Here is a 17,168-nt window from a genome sequence, read left to right on the forward strand (position 1 = left end):
ATTTTTGTGGTAATGGACGTGGCCACCAGATTTCCTTGGGCTTTTCCTTTGCGAAAGACTACCTCGGGGGTATTGATGAAGGAACTCATGGGGTTATTCTCGACCATAGGTTTTCCGAGGGAAGTTCTTTCTGATCGGGGAAGCAACTTTTTGTCCAGGGAAATGGAGGAATTCTGGAAAGGACTTGGGGTGAGACATATCCGAACATCTGCTTATCACCCTCAGGCCAATGGGTTAGTCGAGAGGTTTAATCAATCCCTAAAGCATATGTTAAAGAAGGGATTGGAAGACAATTTGAGAGATTGGGATCTGTTCCTCCCTTTTGTGCTGTTTGCTGCTAGGGAGAAGGTACAGGATTCCCTGGGGGTTAGTCCCTTTGAATTATTATATGGGCGGACACCCAGGGGACTTCTGGATGTGATTAAGGAGGGTTGGGACCCTCCTGAAGAGACAGGAACAAATATTATTTCTTACCTGTCTCAGTTGAAGAAAAGTCTGGCACAAGTGTCCAAATTGGGACGGGAAAACCTTGAGTGGGCTCAGAAAAAGCAAAAAGTCTATTATGACCGGGGAGCTAAAGAACGCCAATTCTCGATAGGGGACAGGGTATTAATATTGGTGCCCTCAGACCCTCATAAATTTCTAGCCCATTGGAAGGGTCCCGCCACGATTATTGGGAGGGCTGGTCCATTAAGTTATAGAGTTAAGGAGGAGCAAGGTCGGGTACAAACGTATCACGTCAACCTTCTAAAGGCCTGGAAGGATAGGGAAGCCTTAGCTCTTATAGCTCAGCGCTGTCAGGAGGACGATCTAGGGCCCCAGATAGCGGACTTGGGACAGGCTGAAAAAGTGAATGTAGGAAAAGAGTTGTCTGCCTCACAGTCTCGTCAAGTACAGACACTTGTTGACCAATTCTCCGATGTATTTTCATCGGTCCCGGGACGTACTAAGGGGGTTACACACGACATCATTACCAGTCCGGGTAAAATAGTCCGAGTGAGGCCTTACCGCCTCTCGGAGGAAAAGAAGAAGCTGGTTTGTGAACTAGTTCAAGAAATGCTCTCCCTAGGGGTTATTGAGCCTTCACAAAGCCCCTGGTGCAGCCCCATAGTGATCGTTCCAAAGGCAGATGGATCTCCTAGGTTTTGCATCGATTTTAGACAGGTCAACGAGGTGTCACAATTCGATGCTTTTCCCATGCCAAGAGTAGACGAATTACTTGATAAATTAGGTCAGGCACAGTATCTTTCCACTATCGACCTGACTAAAGGGTATTGGCAGATTCCGTTGACCCATAGTGCTAAACCCAAAACTGCCTTTAGCACCCCGTATGGGCTATACCAATTCACCCGCATGCCGTTCGGACTGCATGGTGCAGCTGCAACTTGTCAGCGGGCAGTAAATGAAGTCTTAAGGGGTCACCATGCTTACGCTGAGGCCTACCTGGATGATGTGGTAATATACTCATCTTCGTGGCAATCTCATGTAGAGCATGTTGGAGCAGTGTTGGAAGCTTTAAGGAAGGCAGGCTTCACTGTTAACCCGAAAAAGTGTTTTCTGGGCCAGCGAGAGGTCAGGTACTTGGGATACACAGTGGGCCGCGGACAGGTAAAACCTTTGATAGATAAGGTAAAGTGTATCCAGGAGTATCCTCGTCCTGGCACAAAAAAACAATTGCGAGGGTTTTTAGGCCTATTGGGGTATTATAGGAGATTTATACCTAGCTTTGCCACTAGGGCCACCCCTCTTACCAATATGTTAAGAAAAGACGTTCCGGATGCGTTGCACTGGGAGGAGGAAGGGGTGAAAGCGTTTATGGATTTGAGGGATAGTCTGTGTAAACAGCCGGTGTTGGCAGCTATTGATTTCAGCAAGCCCCTTGTCCTTCAGACAGACGCATCTGGATGTGGATTGGGAGCGGTACTCAGCCAGGAGAGTCAGGGCATAGAGCACCCTGTCCTATATCTGAGCCGTAAGTTACATCCCAACGAGAGAAATTATGCAGTGGTAGAACTAGAGTGCTTAGCTGCAAAGTGGGCCATGCAGACACTTGAACACTATCTAGGAGAAAAGCACTTTACGTTAGTAACTGACCATGCAGCTCTTAAATGGTTAGGTACCATGCGGAACAACAACGCTCGCCTTACTCGCTGGTACTTAACCTTACAAACTTTCAGATTCTCTGTGGTTCATCGCCCAGGGAGTCTGAATACTAATGTTGATGCTCTGTCACGCATCCCTGAAAATTCGAGTAGACCCCATGCTTATAAGGATAAGCATCATTTAAGGGAGGGGGTATGTAACCAGACAGACTTCGTGCCTGCCCTGGTTCCAGATAGGGTGCCTATTAAGACTCCCGGTAAAACCCGGAAAGGAGTGTCTAAAAGCTGTCCTAGTGAGGATCTGGCTGATTCTCAGACTGACCACCAGAGGGAGCCTGAGTTTCCCAATAGTTCCCTAGACCAGCAATATCCAGGGCACCACAGGAGGAGCTCTAGAGCTGCCTTGAGGACTGCTGAATCAGCCAGGCTAGGGCGTGGCCCAATCTATATAAAACCAGCAGCTGTGTACAAGCAAGGAAGCAGGTTAGGGAGAAGGTTGGGACCTTTCCTCCCTGAGAGTCTCCTTGGGCCAGGCAAGAGCGAACCAGTTACACCCATGGAGGTGCAAGAGGCTGGAGATATCCTGGCAGAATCGGTAGCTGAGCTGGAACTTTCTATGGAGACTAATAACCTGCCAGAAGAAATGAGCTTGGCTGAGGAAGCCATGGAAGTTGGTTTATCCACCAGCTGTACCTGCTAACCATTGAAGAAACAGTGAGTGCATTTTGTTCAGCTTTCTTTGTTTGAGAGACTGTTTGAATGAAGCTGAACCTTGGAGGACTTTCTTTTTTTTTACTGTTTTGCATTTTGGTTGAAGCTGATAGTGCCTGAACTGAGGGAGAGGTTTGCTATAATCTGGGAGGGAAATTTGAAGCTGTTATATGCTGAAAAGTAAAGCAAACCTGAGGCACTCTCCTTATCCTGACAGTGCAAGGCTTGGCTGTCAGAGGCTTCTTTGAAACACTAACAATAGGGCAGCCAGTGCCTTAAACCCTATTGTATTATTCAGTGTTTGGAAGGAACTAAATTGCCCTGTTTAGTAGCAGGATTAATTGAGAGCTAAAGAAAACATAAAACCCAGTTGGGTGAAGAAAAAAAAGGAAAAAGTATTTTTTTTTTTTTTTGCTTTTATTTTATGTTTGGACTGTGCATTACTCTTCTTAGTGAACTTGGACTGAAGATATCACTTACCTGTTTTGGAGTAGGACTTCTAATAAGCCTGCCCTTATTACGTTGAGGAAAATAAAACCTGAATTTTCTTTTACTGTTCATGCTGAAGAATTGTGGTTTATTTTTGCTTTTACTCTTGGTGTCAGTCCATGCCTGCAGGGTGACTCCAAGCCGGGTCACACGCAGGTGTTGTTGTGTGTGTAACCACTGTGAGGTGCTGTGGAGGCTCGTTCAGGCCACAGACCCGGTTACAACATGAATGAGTGGGTAAGAGGGGAAAAAGTTACAATTGTAATATTTAGTGAAATTACATAAAACGGGAAGCACATTAGGTAAGAATGGGATAGATATGTAAAAAATTTTAGTTGATTATTATAAAAATGCAGGAAATTGGAATATGTTTATCATAAATCAAATGCATCTTGAAATAAATATGTTTTTAAAATTTTTTTAAAAGAAGTGATGTCTTTTTCAAGTTTAATAAAATTTGGAAGGGCATTCTGGCAGTGCCAGAAGGATGATGGGCTGTATAAAGAGAGGCACAGCCAGTAGAAGGAAGAAGGTGTTGATGCCCCTGTACAGGTCGTTGGTGAGGCCCCACTTGGAGTATTGTGTTCAGTTTTGGAGACCGTATCTGGCGAAAGACGTAAGAAGTCTTGAGGCGGTCCAGAGGAGGGCGACAAAAATGATAGGAGGCTTGCGCCAGAAGACATATGAGGAGAGACTGGAAGCCCTGAATATGTATACCCTAGAGGAAAGGAGAGACAGGGGAGATATGATTCAGACGTTCAAATACTTAAAGGGTATTAACGTAGAACAAAATTTTTTCCAGAGAAAGGAAAATGGTAAAACCAGAGGACATAATTTGAGGTTGAGGGGTGGTAGATTCAGGGGCAATGTTAGGAAATTCTACTTTACGGAGAGGGTAGTGGATGCCTGGAATGCGCTCCCGAGAGAGGTGGTGGAGAGTAAAACTGTGACTGAGTTCAAAGAAGCGTGGGATGAACACAGAAGATTTAGAATCAGAAAATAATATTAAATACTGAACCAAGGCCAGTTACTGGGCAGACTTGCACGGTCTGTGTCTGTGTATGGCCGTTTGGTGGAGGATGGGCAGGGGAGGGCTTCAATGGCTGGGAGGGTGTAGATGGGCTGGAGTAAGTCTTAACAGAGATTTTGGCAGTTGGAACCCAAGCACAGTACCGGGTAAAGCTTTGGATTCTTGCCCAGAAATAGCTAAGAAGAAAAAATTAATTAAAAAAAAAAATTAAAATTGAATCAGGTTGAGCAGACTGGATGGACCATTCGGGTCTTTATCTGCCGTCATCTACTATGTTACTATGTTACTATGGTGTGTTTAGATTTTAGCAAAGCCTTTGATAGTGTTCCACACAGACGTCTAATAAATAAATTGAGTGCCTTTAGGATGGGTCACAAAGTGATGGGCTGGGTCAGGAACTGGTTGAGTGGAAGGTGACAGAGGGTAGTGATCTATGGAGATCACTCTGAGGAAAGGGATGTTACCAGTAGTGTGCCTTAAGGGTCTGTTCTTGGGCCTGTACTTTTTAACATTTTTACAAATGATATTGCTGAAGGGTTGTCGGGTAAGATTTGCCTCTTTGCAGATGATACCAAAATCTGCAATAGAGTAGACATGTCAGATGGTGTGAATAACATGAAGAAAGATCTGGTGAAACTTGAAGAATGGTCTGAAACTTAATGATAAAATTTAATGCTAAGAAATGCAAGGTTATGCATTTGGACAGCAAAAACCACAGGGAACGGTACAGTTTAGGGGGTGAAGAACTTATGTGCACAATGGAAGAGCGGGATTTGGGTGTGATTGTATGTGATGATCTTAAGGTGGCCAAACAGATTGAAAAGGTGATGCGAAAGCTAGAAAGATGTTAGGGAGAGGTATGGGCAGTAGGAAAAAGGAGGTACTGATGCCTGTCTATAAGACTCTGATGAGACCTCATCTAATATAATAAAGAGCTAGCCGCGCATGTGCACTCCTATTTGCGTGTTCCGTGCGTGTAGGTCTGTGGCCGAAGGAGTGCGCATGCGCGCTAGTACGTCACCAGCCGATCGTAGGTCCGTGGCAGGCAGGAGACCGGATGTGTGGTTAGGGCCCACACTGGAGCGCTGTGGCCGACCCAGGATCGTGGGAGGATGCGCCGCGCAAAGTGCTGCACACGTACTGGAGGGGGAGGGACATACCGGTTGTGCACCTACAGCCACAAACCTCCCTCCAGCGTTGGCAGCCGCATCACGCTAAACAGGCTGCTTCGGGCTTTCTCCTGCAGTTGAGTCCCTCTGATGCGTCACTGATGACGTCATCAATGACGCAACAGAGGGACTCAACGGCAGAAGAAAGCCGCGAAGCAGCCTGTTTAGCGTGCTGCGGCTGCCAACGCTGGAGGGAGGTTTGCTATTAAAGTCATCTCGCCGGGAGGGTCGCAAAGTCAGCGGGGGTTGGGCTGGGAGGGGAGAGAAGCTTCTGCCTTGGGTGCTTCAGGCAGCAGCAGCGTTTACAATTCGCTGCTGTTGCTGCCTTCCTCTCTGGCCGGTCCTGCCTACTTCCTGATTTCATGAAGACAGGACCGGCCAGAGAGAAAGACCTGAAGCCAGCAACAGCAATGAATTGTGAATGCTGCTGCTGACCAATGAAGTAGTTAAATGAGGAAAGGGAGCAGAGGGGGAGAAAATGGCTTGGAGGGAAGGAGGAAGGTATGCCAGACCAAGGGAAAAGGAAGGAGATGGAGAGAGGCCATATGGAACAGAGAGAGAGAGGGCGGACACTGGATGGAAAGAGAAGAGAGGGGCAAGATAGAGGGTGAACAGTAGATGGAAGGGGTAGAGAGAGGGAGACACACCGCATGGAAGTGTGGAGGACAGGGGGAGCAGACGTTGGAAGGAAGTGGGGAGGAGAAAGAAAAAAGGCCACAAGCAGGATTGAGGGAAGAGGATAGACAGAAATAAAGGATAGATAGAAATAAAGATAGACAGACAGGGGTCCAGGGAAAGACACAGACAGAAAGAATGACAGCGTCCAAGGAGAGAGAGACAAATTAAAAAAACAAAAGAGAGACAGACATCTACTCTAGCACCCATTAATGTAACGGGCTGTGAGCTGTAGGGCACCGCAGGTAGGAGTGCGCATGCGCGCAAAGCTCTCTCTCTCCTTCCCCCAGAAGCGGATGTCGACCGTGGCGGCCCGAGTCGGATGTCGACCGTGGTGGCTGTCGGCTGCTGCAGGCTGCGGTGGCCAAACCCGGACAGCATTTTAAAATAAGTTTTTAAACGATGGCTTTTCAACCCCCTCCCCCCACCACCACTGTCGATGCCGCAATACCTTTTAAAACCCTCCCCCCCAGCTTTGTGCTTAAGGCCTGGCTTCTTCGGGCAGCAGCAGCGTTTAAAATTCGATGCTGTTGCCGGCTTCATGCCTTCCTCTCTGGCGGGTCCTGCCTACTTCATGTTTTCATGAAGTAGACAGGACCTGCCAGAGAAGAAGACTGAAGCCGTCAACAGCAATTAATTATAAATGCTGCTGCTGCTGCTGCCCAATGAAGTTGAAGGAGGAAAGAGAGCAGAAGGGGAGAGAATGGTAGGGCATGGAGTTAAGGAGGAAGGTATGGGGGGGAGAAATACTGCACAGGGAAGTGGGGTGGGAGGGAAATGCTGCAGCACACAGAAATGGAGGGGCAGAAAAGGGGTTGATGGACAGGGGGGGGCAGAAAAATGAAGACAAGCCTACTGCTGGACAGGGGGAGCAGGAAGGAGGTGATGATGTACAGGGGGAGGTAAACAAAGGGAGAAGGGCTTCTGCTGGATAAGGTGAGCAGTGATGGGGTGGTGGAGGACACAGGGGAGGTAAAAGGAAGGGAGAATGGACAGGGGGAGCAGGCAAGGGGTGGTAGTGGACAGCCAAGGGAAAAAAAAAAGAGATAGAAATACAGAAAGCGGCTAAGGAGAGAGAAAAAAAAAATAAAGCGGCTAAGGAGAGAGAAAAAAAAATTAAGAGAGACACACACACATATATTCTAGCACCCGTTAATGTAACGGGCTATAAGACTAGTTTAGAATATTATGTACAATTCTGGAGACCGCACCTTCAAAAAGATATAAAAAGGATGTAGTCGGTCCAGAGGAAGGCTACTAAAATGGTGTGTGGTCTTCATGATAAGGCGTATGGGGACAGACTTAAAGATCTCAATCTGTATACTTTGAAGGAAAGGCAGGAGAGAGGAGATATGATAGAGAAGTTTAAATACCTACATAATATAAATGTGCATGAGTCGAGTCTCTTTCATTTGAAAGGAAACTGCAATGAGAGGGCACAGGATGAAGTTAAGAGGTGATAGGCTCCAGAGTAATCAGAGGAAATACTTTTTTACAGAAAGGGTGGTAGATGCGTGGAACAGTCTCTCGGAAGAGGTGGTGGGAAAAGAATCTGTGTCTGAATTCAAGAGGGCCTGGGATAGGCACGTGGGATCTCTCAGAGAGAGAAAGAGAACTTAAGAGCATAAGAATTGCCGCTGCTGGATCAGACCAGTGGTCCAGTCTGCGCCTGCAGTGGCCCCTAGGTCAAAGACCTAATTGAGACCAGCACTACCTGCGTATGTTCCGGTTCAGCAGGAACTTGTCTAACTTTCTCTTGTAACCCTGGAGAGTGTTTTCCCCTATAACAGCCTCCGGAAGAGCATTCCAGTTTTCCACCACTCTCTGGGTGAAGAAGAACTTCCTTTCGTTTTTACTGAATCTATCCCCTTTTAACTTTAGAGAGAGCCCTCTCGTTCTCCCTAGCAGTGGGTGAACAACCTCTCTTTATCTACTAAGTCTATTCCCTTCAGTATCTTGAATGTTTTGATCATGTCCTCTCTGTCTCCTTTTTCAAGTAACATAGTAGATGACAGCAGATAAAGACCCGAATGGTCCATCCAGTCTGCCCAACCTGATTCAATTTAAATTTTTTAATTTTTTTTTCTTAGCTATTTCTGGGCAAGAATCCAAAGCTCTACCGGTACTGTGCTTGGGTTCCAACTGCCGAAATCTCTGTTAAAACCTACTCCAGCCCATCTACACCTTCCCAGCCACTAAAGCTCTCCCCAGCCCATCAAACGGCCATACACAGACACAGACCATGCAAGTCTGCCCAGTACTGGCCTTAGTTCAATATTTAATATTATTTTCTGATTCTAGATCCTCTGTGTTCATCCCACTCTTCTTTAAACTCAGTCACAGTTTTACTCTCCACCACCTCTCTCGGGAGCGCATTCCAGGCATCCACCACCCTCTCCGTAAAATAGAATTTCTTAGCATTGCCTTTGAATTTACCACCCCTCAACCTCAAATTATGTCCTCTGGTTTTACCATTTTCCTTTCTCTGTAAAAGATTTTGTTCTACGTTAAAACCCTTCAAGTATTTTAACGTCTGAATCATATCTCCCCTGTCCCTCCTTTCCTCTAGGATATACATATTCAGGGCTTCCAGTCTCTCCTCATACGTCTTCTGGTATAAGCCTCCTATCATTTCAAGGGAGAAGAGGCCCAGTTTCTCTAATCTCTCGCTGTACGGCAACTCCTCCAGCCCCTTAACCATTTTAGTCGCTCTTCTCTGGACCCTTTCGAGTAGTACTGTGTACTTCATGTATGGCGACCAGGTCTAGACACAGTATTCCAGGTGAGGGTGTACCATGGCCCGGTACAGCGGCATGATAACCTACTCCGATCTGTTCGTGATCCCATTCTTAATCATTCCTAGCATTCTGTTAGCCCTTTTCACTGCTGCCGCGCATTGCGAGGCAGCTTCATCGACTTGTCGACCAGTACTCCCAAGTCTCTTTTCTGGGGGATCTCTCCAAGTACTGCCCCGGACATCCTGTATTTGTGTAAGATTTTTGTTACCGACATGCATCACCATACACTTATCCACGTTGAACCTCATTTGCCATGTTGCGGCCCATTTCTCGAGCATGTTTATGTCTCGTTGCAGATCTTCGCAATCCTACTGCGTCTTCACTACTCTGAATAACTTAGTATCATCTGCAAATTTAATCACCTCACTCCAGATCATTTATAAATATGTTGAAGAGCACGGGTCCAAGCAGCAAACCATGGAGCATTCCACTGGTGACGTTTTTCCAATCCGAGTATTGTCCATTTACCCCCACTCTCTGTTTCCTATCAGCCAGCCAGTTTTTAATCCACGTGAGTATTTCACCCTCAATTCCATGGCTCGCAATTTTTTGAAGTAGTCATTCATGCGGAACCTTGTCGAATGCCTTCTGAAAATCCAGATATACAATGTCGACCGGGTCACCTTTGTCTATCTGTCTGTTTACTCACTCGAAGAAGTGCAGCAAGTTCGTCAAGCAAGATCTTCCTTTGCTGACGCCGTGCTGGCTGGTCCTCATGAGATTGTGTCCGTCAAGGTGCTCAATGATGCAGTCCTTTATCAGCGCCTCTACCATCTTTCCCAGTACCAAGGTCAGACTCACCGGTCTGAAGTTTCCCAGATCACCCCTCAAAACTTTCTTGAAGATCGGCGTAACATTCGCCACCTTCCAGTCTTCCGGAATCCTTCCTGATTTGATCAACAGATTGGCTATTAGTTGATGCAGTTCAGCTATAGCCCCTTTCAGTTCCTTGATTACCCTCGGATGGATGCCATCCGGTTCCGGGAATTAATCATTTTTAAGCCTATCAATCTGCCTGCATACCTCTTCTAGACTGACTGTCAACCCTGTTAGTTTCCCATCTTCGTTTCCCGTGTTTAGCCTGTTGGCTTCCAGTATATTGTGTATATCCTCTCTGGTAAACACAGACACAAAAAATGTGTCGGCGATGGCTTTGTCCTCCTTTAGCACTCCCTTTATTCCATGGTCATCTAACTGCCCCACCTCTTCCTTCGAGGGTCGTTTCCTCTTAATATGCTGCTTATCCTAAGAATAAGCACTGGATTTCTCCAAGCCATCTCAATAATGGCCTATGGACTTACCATTTAGGAAATTATCCAAACCTTTTTTAAACCCCGCTAAGCTAACTGATTTTACCACATACTCCAACAATGAATTCCAGGGTTTAATTACACATTGTGTGAAGAAATATTTTCATTGGTTTGTTTTAAATCTATTACTTAATAGCTTTATCACATGGTCCTAGGTCAGGATTCTCAAAAACGCGCTTTAAAAAGCGATGGTCTGCTAATGTAGCTGTTTTGATACCGAATCTAAAAATTTGAGATATTCTTAAAAAATTGTGCATGCAATTGAGGTCGGCGGACAACAGCGAAGATTTGCTAAATTTGCATATGCCCATTGCTGGTGATAGCAATGGGCACATGCGCAGAAAAACCCACTGTCAACGCTGTAAAAAACAACAACCCCAAAATAAAAACACACAGTGGGAGAGATGCCCACACTCTCCTGCTGCCCTAAAATCCTGGCCCTGACATCCCCCACCCACAGCAGGAGAGATGCCCACTCTCTCCTGCTGCACTAAACCCTACTTCGACCCGAACCAACATCCCCCTCCCTGCAGCAGGAGAGATGCCCATTCTTTCCTGCAATAAACCCTGCTGTGATCTGACCGCCCCGCCACGACATGACCGCTCCCCCACTTAGTAGTGAGCCCCTCCCCCATTTCTGCCACCCCCCTCTCCCTTACCTCTACAGATGAGCCGGAGGGACATGGACACCCTCCTCCCAGCTGCTGCTGTATGATTTTAAAATGGGACTTCCCCTCCCTGGTGCATCTTAGGATGCACCGGGGAGGGGTTTGAGGCTCTGATTGGCCCAGGTTGTTTAAGGCTCCTCCCATGGGAGGGGCCTTAACCTGTGCCAATCATAGCCTCAGGCCTCTTCCCAGATGCATCAGGAAGGGTCCTAAGGCTCTGATTGGTCCTGACATCTCATTGGATGGGCCTTAGGTGTCTGGGCCAATCAGAGCCTTAGAACCCTTTTCAATGCATCCGGGGAGGGGCCTGAGGCTCTGATTAGCCTTAAACAACATGGGCCAAACAGAGCCTCAGGCCCCTCCCTGGTGAATCCCAAGTTGCACCGGGGAGGGAAATTCCCATTTTAGATGAAGCAGCAGCAGTTGTGAGGAGGGTGTCCACATCTCTCCAGCTCATCTGTTCAGGTAAGGGGAAGAGGGGTGGCGGAGACGGGGTAGTGGGATTGCTACTAAGTGGGGGAGCGGTCGGGTCACGGCAGGTAGTTTAGTGCAGTAAGAGAAAGTGGGCATCTTTCTTGCTGCAGGGAGGGGTCGGTTGGATTGAGTTTAGTGCAGCAGGAGACAGTGGGTATCTCTCATGCTGCAGGGGGGTCGTGGCTGGGATTTTATAGAAGGGATGTTGTGATGCAGCGGAGAGAATGGGCATCTCGCCTGCTGCATCACAACACAGAGCTTTCTAGAAGTCTCTGACACTGGCCGGCACCTCTGGACTAGTCGCTTTTTTTTTGTCACCAAAAGTCGATGTTGCTTTTTGAAAATGGCTCGGCATTTTTTAAGAACCCACTGGAGGGCTCATTTCAATATTGAAGAGCCCATTTGCATGTCAGTGTTGGAGACTGTTAGAAACCTCGCTAAAAATGGAGATAATCCATTTTGATAATCTGCCGCTAAACTGTGTACAGGCTAAACCACCGAAAAACAGTTTAGCGGTGGCGTTAAACTTTTGAGAATCTTGCCCCTAGTGTTTTTGGAAAGCATAAACAAGTAATTCCCATCTACCCTTTCCACTCCACTCAGTATTTTATAGACCTCTATCATATCACCCCTGAGCCGTCTCTTCATCTAGCTGAAGAGTCATTGGAAAGTCATCCCATTCCTTTTATCATTTTCTTTGCTCTTTTCTATACCTTTTTTAATTCCACTATATCTTTTTAAGATATGATGACCAAAACTGCACACAGTATTCGAGGTGCAGCCATACCATAGAGCGATACAAGGGCATTATAACATTTTCATCTTTGTTTTCCATTCCTTTCCTGATAATTCCTAACATTCTCATTGCTTTCTTAGCAGCCGCCGCAGAATGACACTTAGATCCTTTTCCTGGGCAGTATCACATAGCTATAATTTGGGTTCCTCTTTCCCATATGCATCATGAATCTGTACTGGAAGCAGTGTTGTTTTTTTATGAGTATATTTATAAATTATCTGAAAATGGAAAACACAAGTGAGGTCATCAAATTTCCAGATGACACACAACTATTCAAAATGGTTTCATCATTATTAAGGCTGACCTGGAGAAAGCCACTGCTTATCCCTGAGGTTATAAAGTAACATGAAAGTTTGCTATCTTTTAGGTCTCTGTCAGGTTCTTGTGACCTGGACAGGCCACTATTAGAAATAGGATACTGGGCTAGATGGACCTTTGGTCTGATCCAGTAGGACACTTTTGTTCTTATGTAGGCAGAGGTCTGAAAAGTAATATGGGGAGAAGTTCTTATCTTAGAAAAAAAAAATCCTGATTTGTATACGATAACATAAAGATGACAAAGACTTTCTTTGGTATCAAGTTTCAACTACACTGTCCTTGTGTGTCTTTACTTTTCAACATAATGACCTTTGATCAGTTTTGCTTAAGACTGCAATTAATGCTGAAAATACTTAATATGTTTCTTGTCTATAGGGGATATAACATTGGTATAAGGTTAGTGGAGGATTTTCTAGCTCGTTCCAGTATAAAGAAATGCCGAAGTTATAATGAGACAGCTGACATCATTGCAAAGGTAATTTAATGAGTATTTGATAAATTCAGCTAACTTTGCATTCAGTTGCAATGCCATGAATGTTGTCTTTTATAGATAATTGTATAATTCTTCTGCAATTACCACTGCTGATTAGCATAAAACCATTTTATTTAAGTCAGCATTTATCAGGAAACAAGCTGATGCTTTCCTGGAGAAACAAAGGGGTTAATTTATAAATAATATGTTTGCAAGCAATCAGAAAATGTTTAAGCATGCTATCTATTTGAACTGGCTATGAAGGCAACTCTGTCAAGGAGATATGTACACTTGTATGTTTGAAGTGCTCAATTTACAGAAGAGGCAGATATGTGAGTTTTAAAATATGGGCCCAACTGAGGTAGGGTGCATGGATATACATCTCCCTAGCTTTTACTTCTAGTGGAATACAAATGCTGTATTATATTGTATTTTTAATATGAAACATAAGAACATAAGAATTGCTGCTGCTGGGCCAGACTAATGGTCCTTCCTGACCAGCAGTCCGCTCACGCAATGGCCCCAAGGTCAAGACCAGTGCTCCAAATGAGTCCAGTCTCACCAATTTAGCATGAACTTGTCAAACTTTGTCTTGAATCCTTGGAGAGTGTTTTCCCCCATAACAGACTCCGGAAGAGCGTTTCAGTTTTCTACCACTCTCTGGGTGAAGAAGAATTTCCTTACGTTTGTACAGAATCTATCCCCTTTCAATGTTAAAGAGTGCCTTCTCGTTCTCCCTACCTTGGAGAGGGTGAACAGTTTGTCTTTCTCTACTAAGTCTATTCCCTTCAGTATTTTGAATGTTTCGATCATGTCTCCTCTTTTCAAGGGAGAAGAGGCCCAGTTTTTCTAATCTTTCGCTGTACGGCAACTCCTCCAGCCCCTTAACCATTTTAGTCGCTCTTCTCTGGAACCTTTCGAGTAATACCGTGTCCTTCTTCATGTACGGCGACCAGTGCTGAACGTGATTTGGGGGTAATCATTAGCGAAGACATGAAGACTGCCAATCAAGCGGAGAAGGCTTCATCAAAGGCAAGACAAATGATGGGTTGTATCCGAAGAAGCTTTATCAGCAGGAAGCCCGAAGTTATTATGCCGTTGTACAGATCCATGGTGAGGCCTCATCTGGAATATTGTGTACAATTCTGGAGGCCACATTACCAAAAAGATGTGCTGAGAGTTGAGTCGGTTCAGAGAATGGCCACCAGGATGGTCTCGGGACTCAAAGACCTCCCGTATGAGGAAAGGCTGAATAGATTGCAGCTATACTCACTCGAAGAACGTAGAGAGAGAGGAGACATGATAGAAACGTTTAAATATATCACCGGCCGTATTGAGGTGGAGGATGATATCTTCTTTTTTAGAGGTCCCTCGGCCACAAGAGGACATCCGCTGAAAATCAGGGGTGGGAAATTTCATGGTGACACCAGGAAGTTCTTCTTCACCGAAAGAGTGGTCGATCGTTGGAATGAACTTCCGCTTCAGGTGATTCAGGCCAGCAGCGTGCCGGATTTTAAAAGGAAATGGGATACACATGTGGGATCTCTAGGGAGGTAAAAAAATGTAGAGGGGATACACATGGGGTATCTCTAGGGGGGTAAATTCAAGGGGGTGGGGTTGTTAGAGTGGGCAGACTAGATGGGCTATAGCCTTTTTCTGCCGTCATCTTCTATGTTTCTGTGTTCTCTGTTTACTCCAGGTAAGGGCGCACCATGACCCGGTACAGCGGCAAGATAACCTTCTTGGATCTGTTCGTGATCCCCTTCTTGATCATTCCTAGCATTCTATTCACCCTTTTCACCGCCATAGCACATTGTACAGATGATTTCATGGACTTGTCAATCAGAACTCCCAAGTCCCTTTCCTGGGAGGTCTCTCCAAGTACCGCCCCGAACATCCTGTATTTGTGCGTGAGATTTTTGTTCCAAACATGCATCACTTTGCACTTATCCACATTGAACCTCATTTGCCATGTTGATGCCCATTTCTTGAGCTTGATTATGTCATGTTGAAGTTCTTCGCCTCCTTGGCTATTTTTTCCTCGTAGTCTCTTTTGGCCCCTTTTACCGCCTTATGGCACCTGCGTTGATGCTGTTTGTGCTTGTTCTAGTTTTCATCCATTTTTGACCTTTTCCATTCCTTAAATGAAGTTTTCTTGTCTCTGATCGCTTCCTTCACCTCTACAGTGAGCCACGCCGGTTCTTTGTTCTTTTTCCTCTTGGATCCCTTGTTGATACGCGGTATATATAGATTTTGCGCCTCAGTGACTGTGTCCTTAAAAAGGGACCAAGCTTGCTCTAGCGTTTTTACAGTGCTTATCCTCTTCTTAATCTTCTTCCCTACCATGAGTCTCATCCCTTCGTAATTCCCTTTTCGGAAGTTCAGTGCCGTGGCTGTCGTTTTGGACCGATGTTTCTCCCCTGTGTCCAGATCAAAGCGGATCATATTGTGATCGCTGCTTCACAGCGTCCCTTCTACTTCTACATCTTGTGCTGGTCCTCTCAGGCCATTTAGAATTAAGTCCAGAATTGCATTTCCTCTAGTATTTTCCTTGACAAGATGTTCCAGGAAGCAATCGCCTACAGCATCCAAGAACTTGGTCTCTCTAATGGTTTAGTTTATTTGGTTTATTGATGTCTGTTATTGAGGCACCTTGTATGACTTATAGAATTTTATATTTTGATGTATGTGTGGGTTGGCCAGTTTTGGCCTTAAAAGATATCCGTCATTGATGCGACGTGTATGTTATATGTAATTTGATTTGATATGTAAGTATGTATTTTGTTATAGTGTGTCCTTGAAGTGTTTTGTATGATAAATGTAAATCTTTTAGTTTGCATGTTAATATGAAACTCGTCCTGGATAAGGGCGGGTGAGAAATAAACAAACAAATGAATAAATCTGGTCCAGTTTAGTGTAGAATAGACTGCTTGAAGGCCAGTAGATGGCAGGGTTAATTCTTATGAGAAATGTTTCTTGGACATTAGATTTCAGGACTTATTCTGTTTAAAATTGTTTTATGGAGAAAAGATTACATAGAAACATAGAAACATAGAAAAAGCGGCAGAAAAGGGCTATAGCCCACCAAGTCTGCCCATTCCAAGTATCCCCCCCCTGAATTTACTCCCTTAAAGATCCCACGTGAGTATCCCATTTTTTCTTAAAATCCGTTACGCTACTGGCCTTTATCACCTGGGGTGGGAGTCTGTTCCAATGATCCACCACTCTTTCGGTGAAGAAGTACTTCCTGGGATCGCCATGAAACTTCCCTCCCCTGATTTTCAGCGGATGCCCTCTGGTGGTTGAGGGTCCCATGAGCCAGAAGATATCATCTTCTGACTCGATGCGTCCCGTGATGTACTTATACGTTTCAATCATATCTCCCCGTTCTCTTCTTTCCTCAAGTGAGTACAGCCGCAACTTCTTTAGTCTTTCTTCATACGTGAGATCCTTGAGCCCCATGACCATCCTGGTGGCCGTTCGCTGAACCGACTCGATCCTCAGCACGTCCTTTCGGTAGTGTGGGCTCCAAAACTGAACACAGTACTCTAAGTGAGGCCTCACCATGGCTCTGTACAATGGCATCAGAACCTCAGGTCTCCTGCTGACGAAACCTCTACGGATACACCCCATCATTTGTCTTGCCCTGGAGGAAGCCTTCTCCACTTGATTGGCAACCTTCATATCCTCGCTAATGATCACTCCTAGATCGCGTTCCGCCGTAGTTCTAACCAAGGTCTCACCATTTAGTACATAAGTTCTACGGGGGTTTCTCCTGCCCAAGTGCATTATCTTGCATTTTTTAGCATTGAAGCCTAGCTGCCAAGTTTTTGACCATTGTTCCAGCAGCAGTAGGTCGTGTGTCATATTATCAGGTAATACGCATCTGCCTACTATGTTACAAAGTTTGGCATCGTCGGCGAACAGTGATACCCTTCCTCTAAGTCCTTTTGTCATATCTCTTATGAATAAATTGAATAGGATCGGACCCAGGACCGATCCCTGCGGCACTCCACTGATCACGTCCGATGCTTTGGATGGGGTACCGTTTACCACTACCCTCTGTAGCCTACCGCTCAGCCAATCCCCAACCCATGTAGTTAGAATGTCTCCTAATCCCATCGATTTCAGCTTGTTCAGTAATCTTCGATGAGGG

General features: G+C 45.5%; 1 protein-coding gene across 1 annotated transcript in view; it reads left to right on the forward strand.

The window, feature by feature from the left end:
- Window positions 1-17,168, forward strand: part of TRAPPC3L (trafficking protein particle complex 3 like) — a 101,281-nt gene that overhangs the window by 51,343 nt on the left and 32,770 nt on the right. Inside the window, exon 3 of the mRNA XM_033938414.1 lies at window positions 12,916-13,015. Coding sequence (XP_033794305.1) covers window positions 12,916-13,015 — 100 coding nt within the window. The remainder of the gene's footprint in view (window positions 1-12,915; window positions 13,016-17,168) is intronic.

The sequence above is a fragment of the Geotrypetes seraphini genome, chromosome 3 (assembly GCF_902459505.1).
Source record: "Geotrypetes seraphini chromosome 3, aGeoSer1.1, whole genome shotgun sequence".
NCBI classification, from domain to species: Eukaryota; Metazoa; Chordata; class Amphibia; order Gymnophiona; family Dermophiidae; genus Geotrypetes; species Geotrypetes seraphini.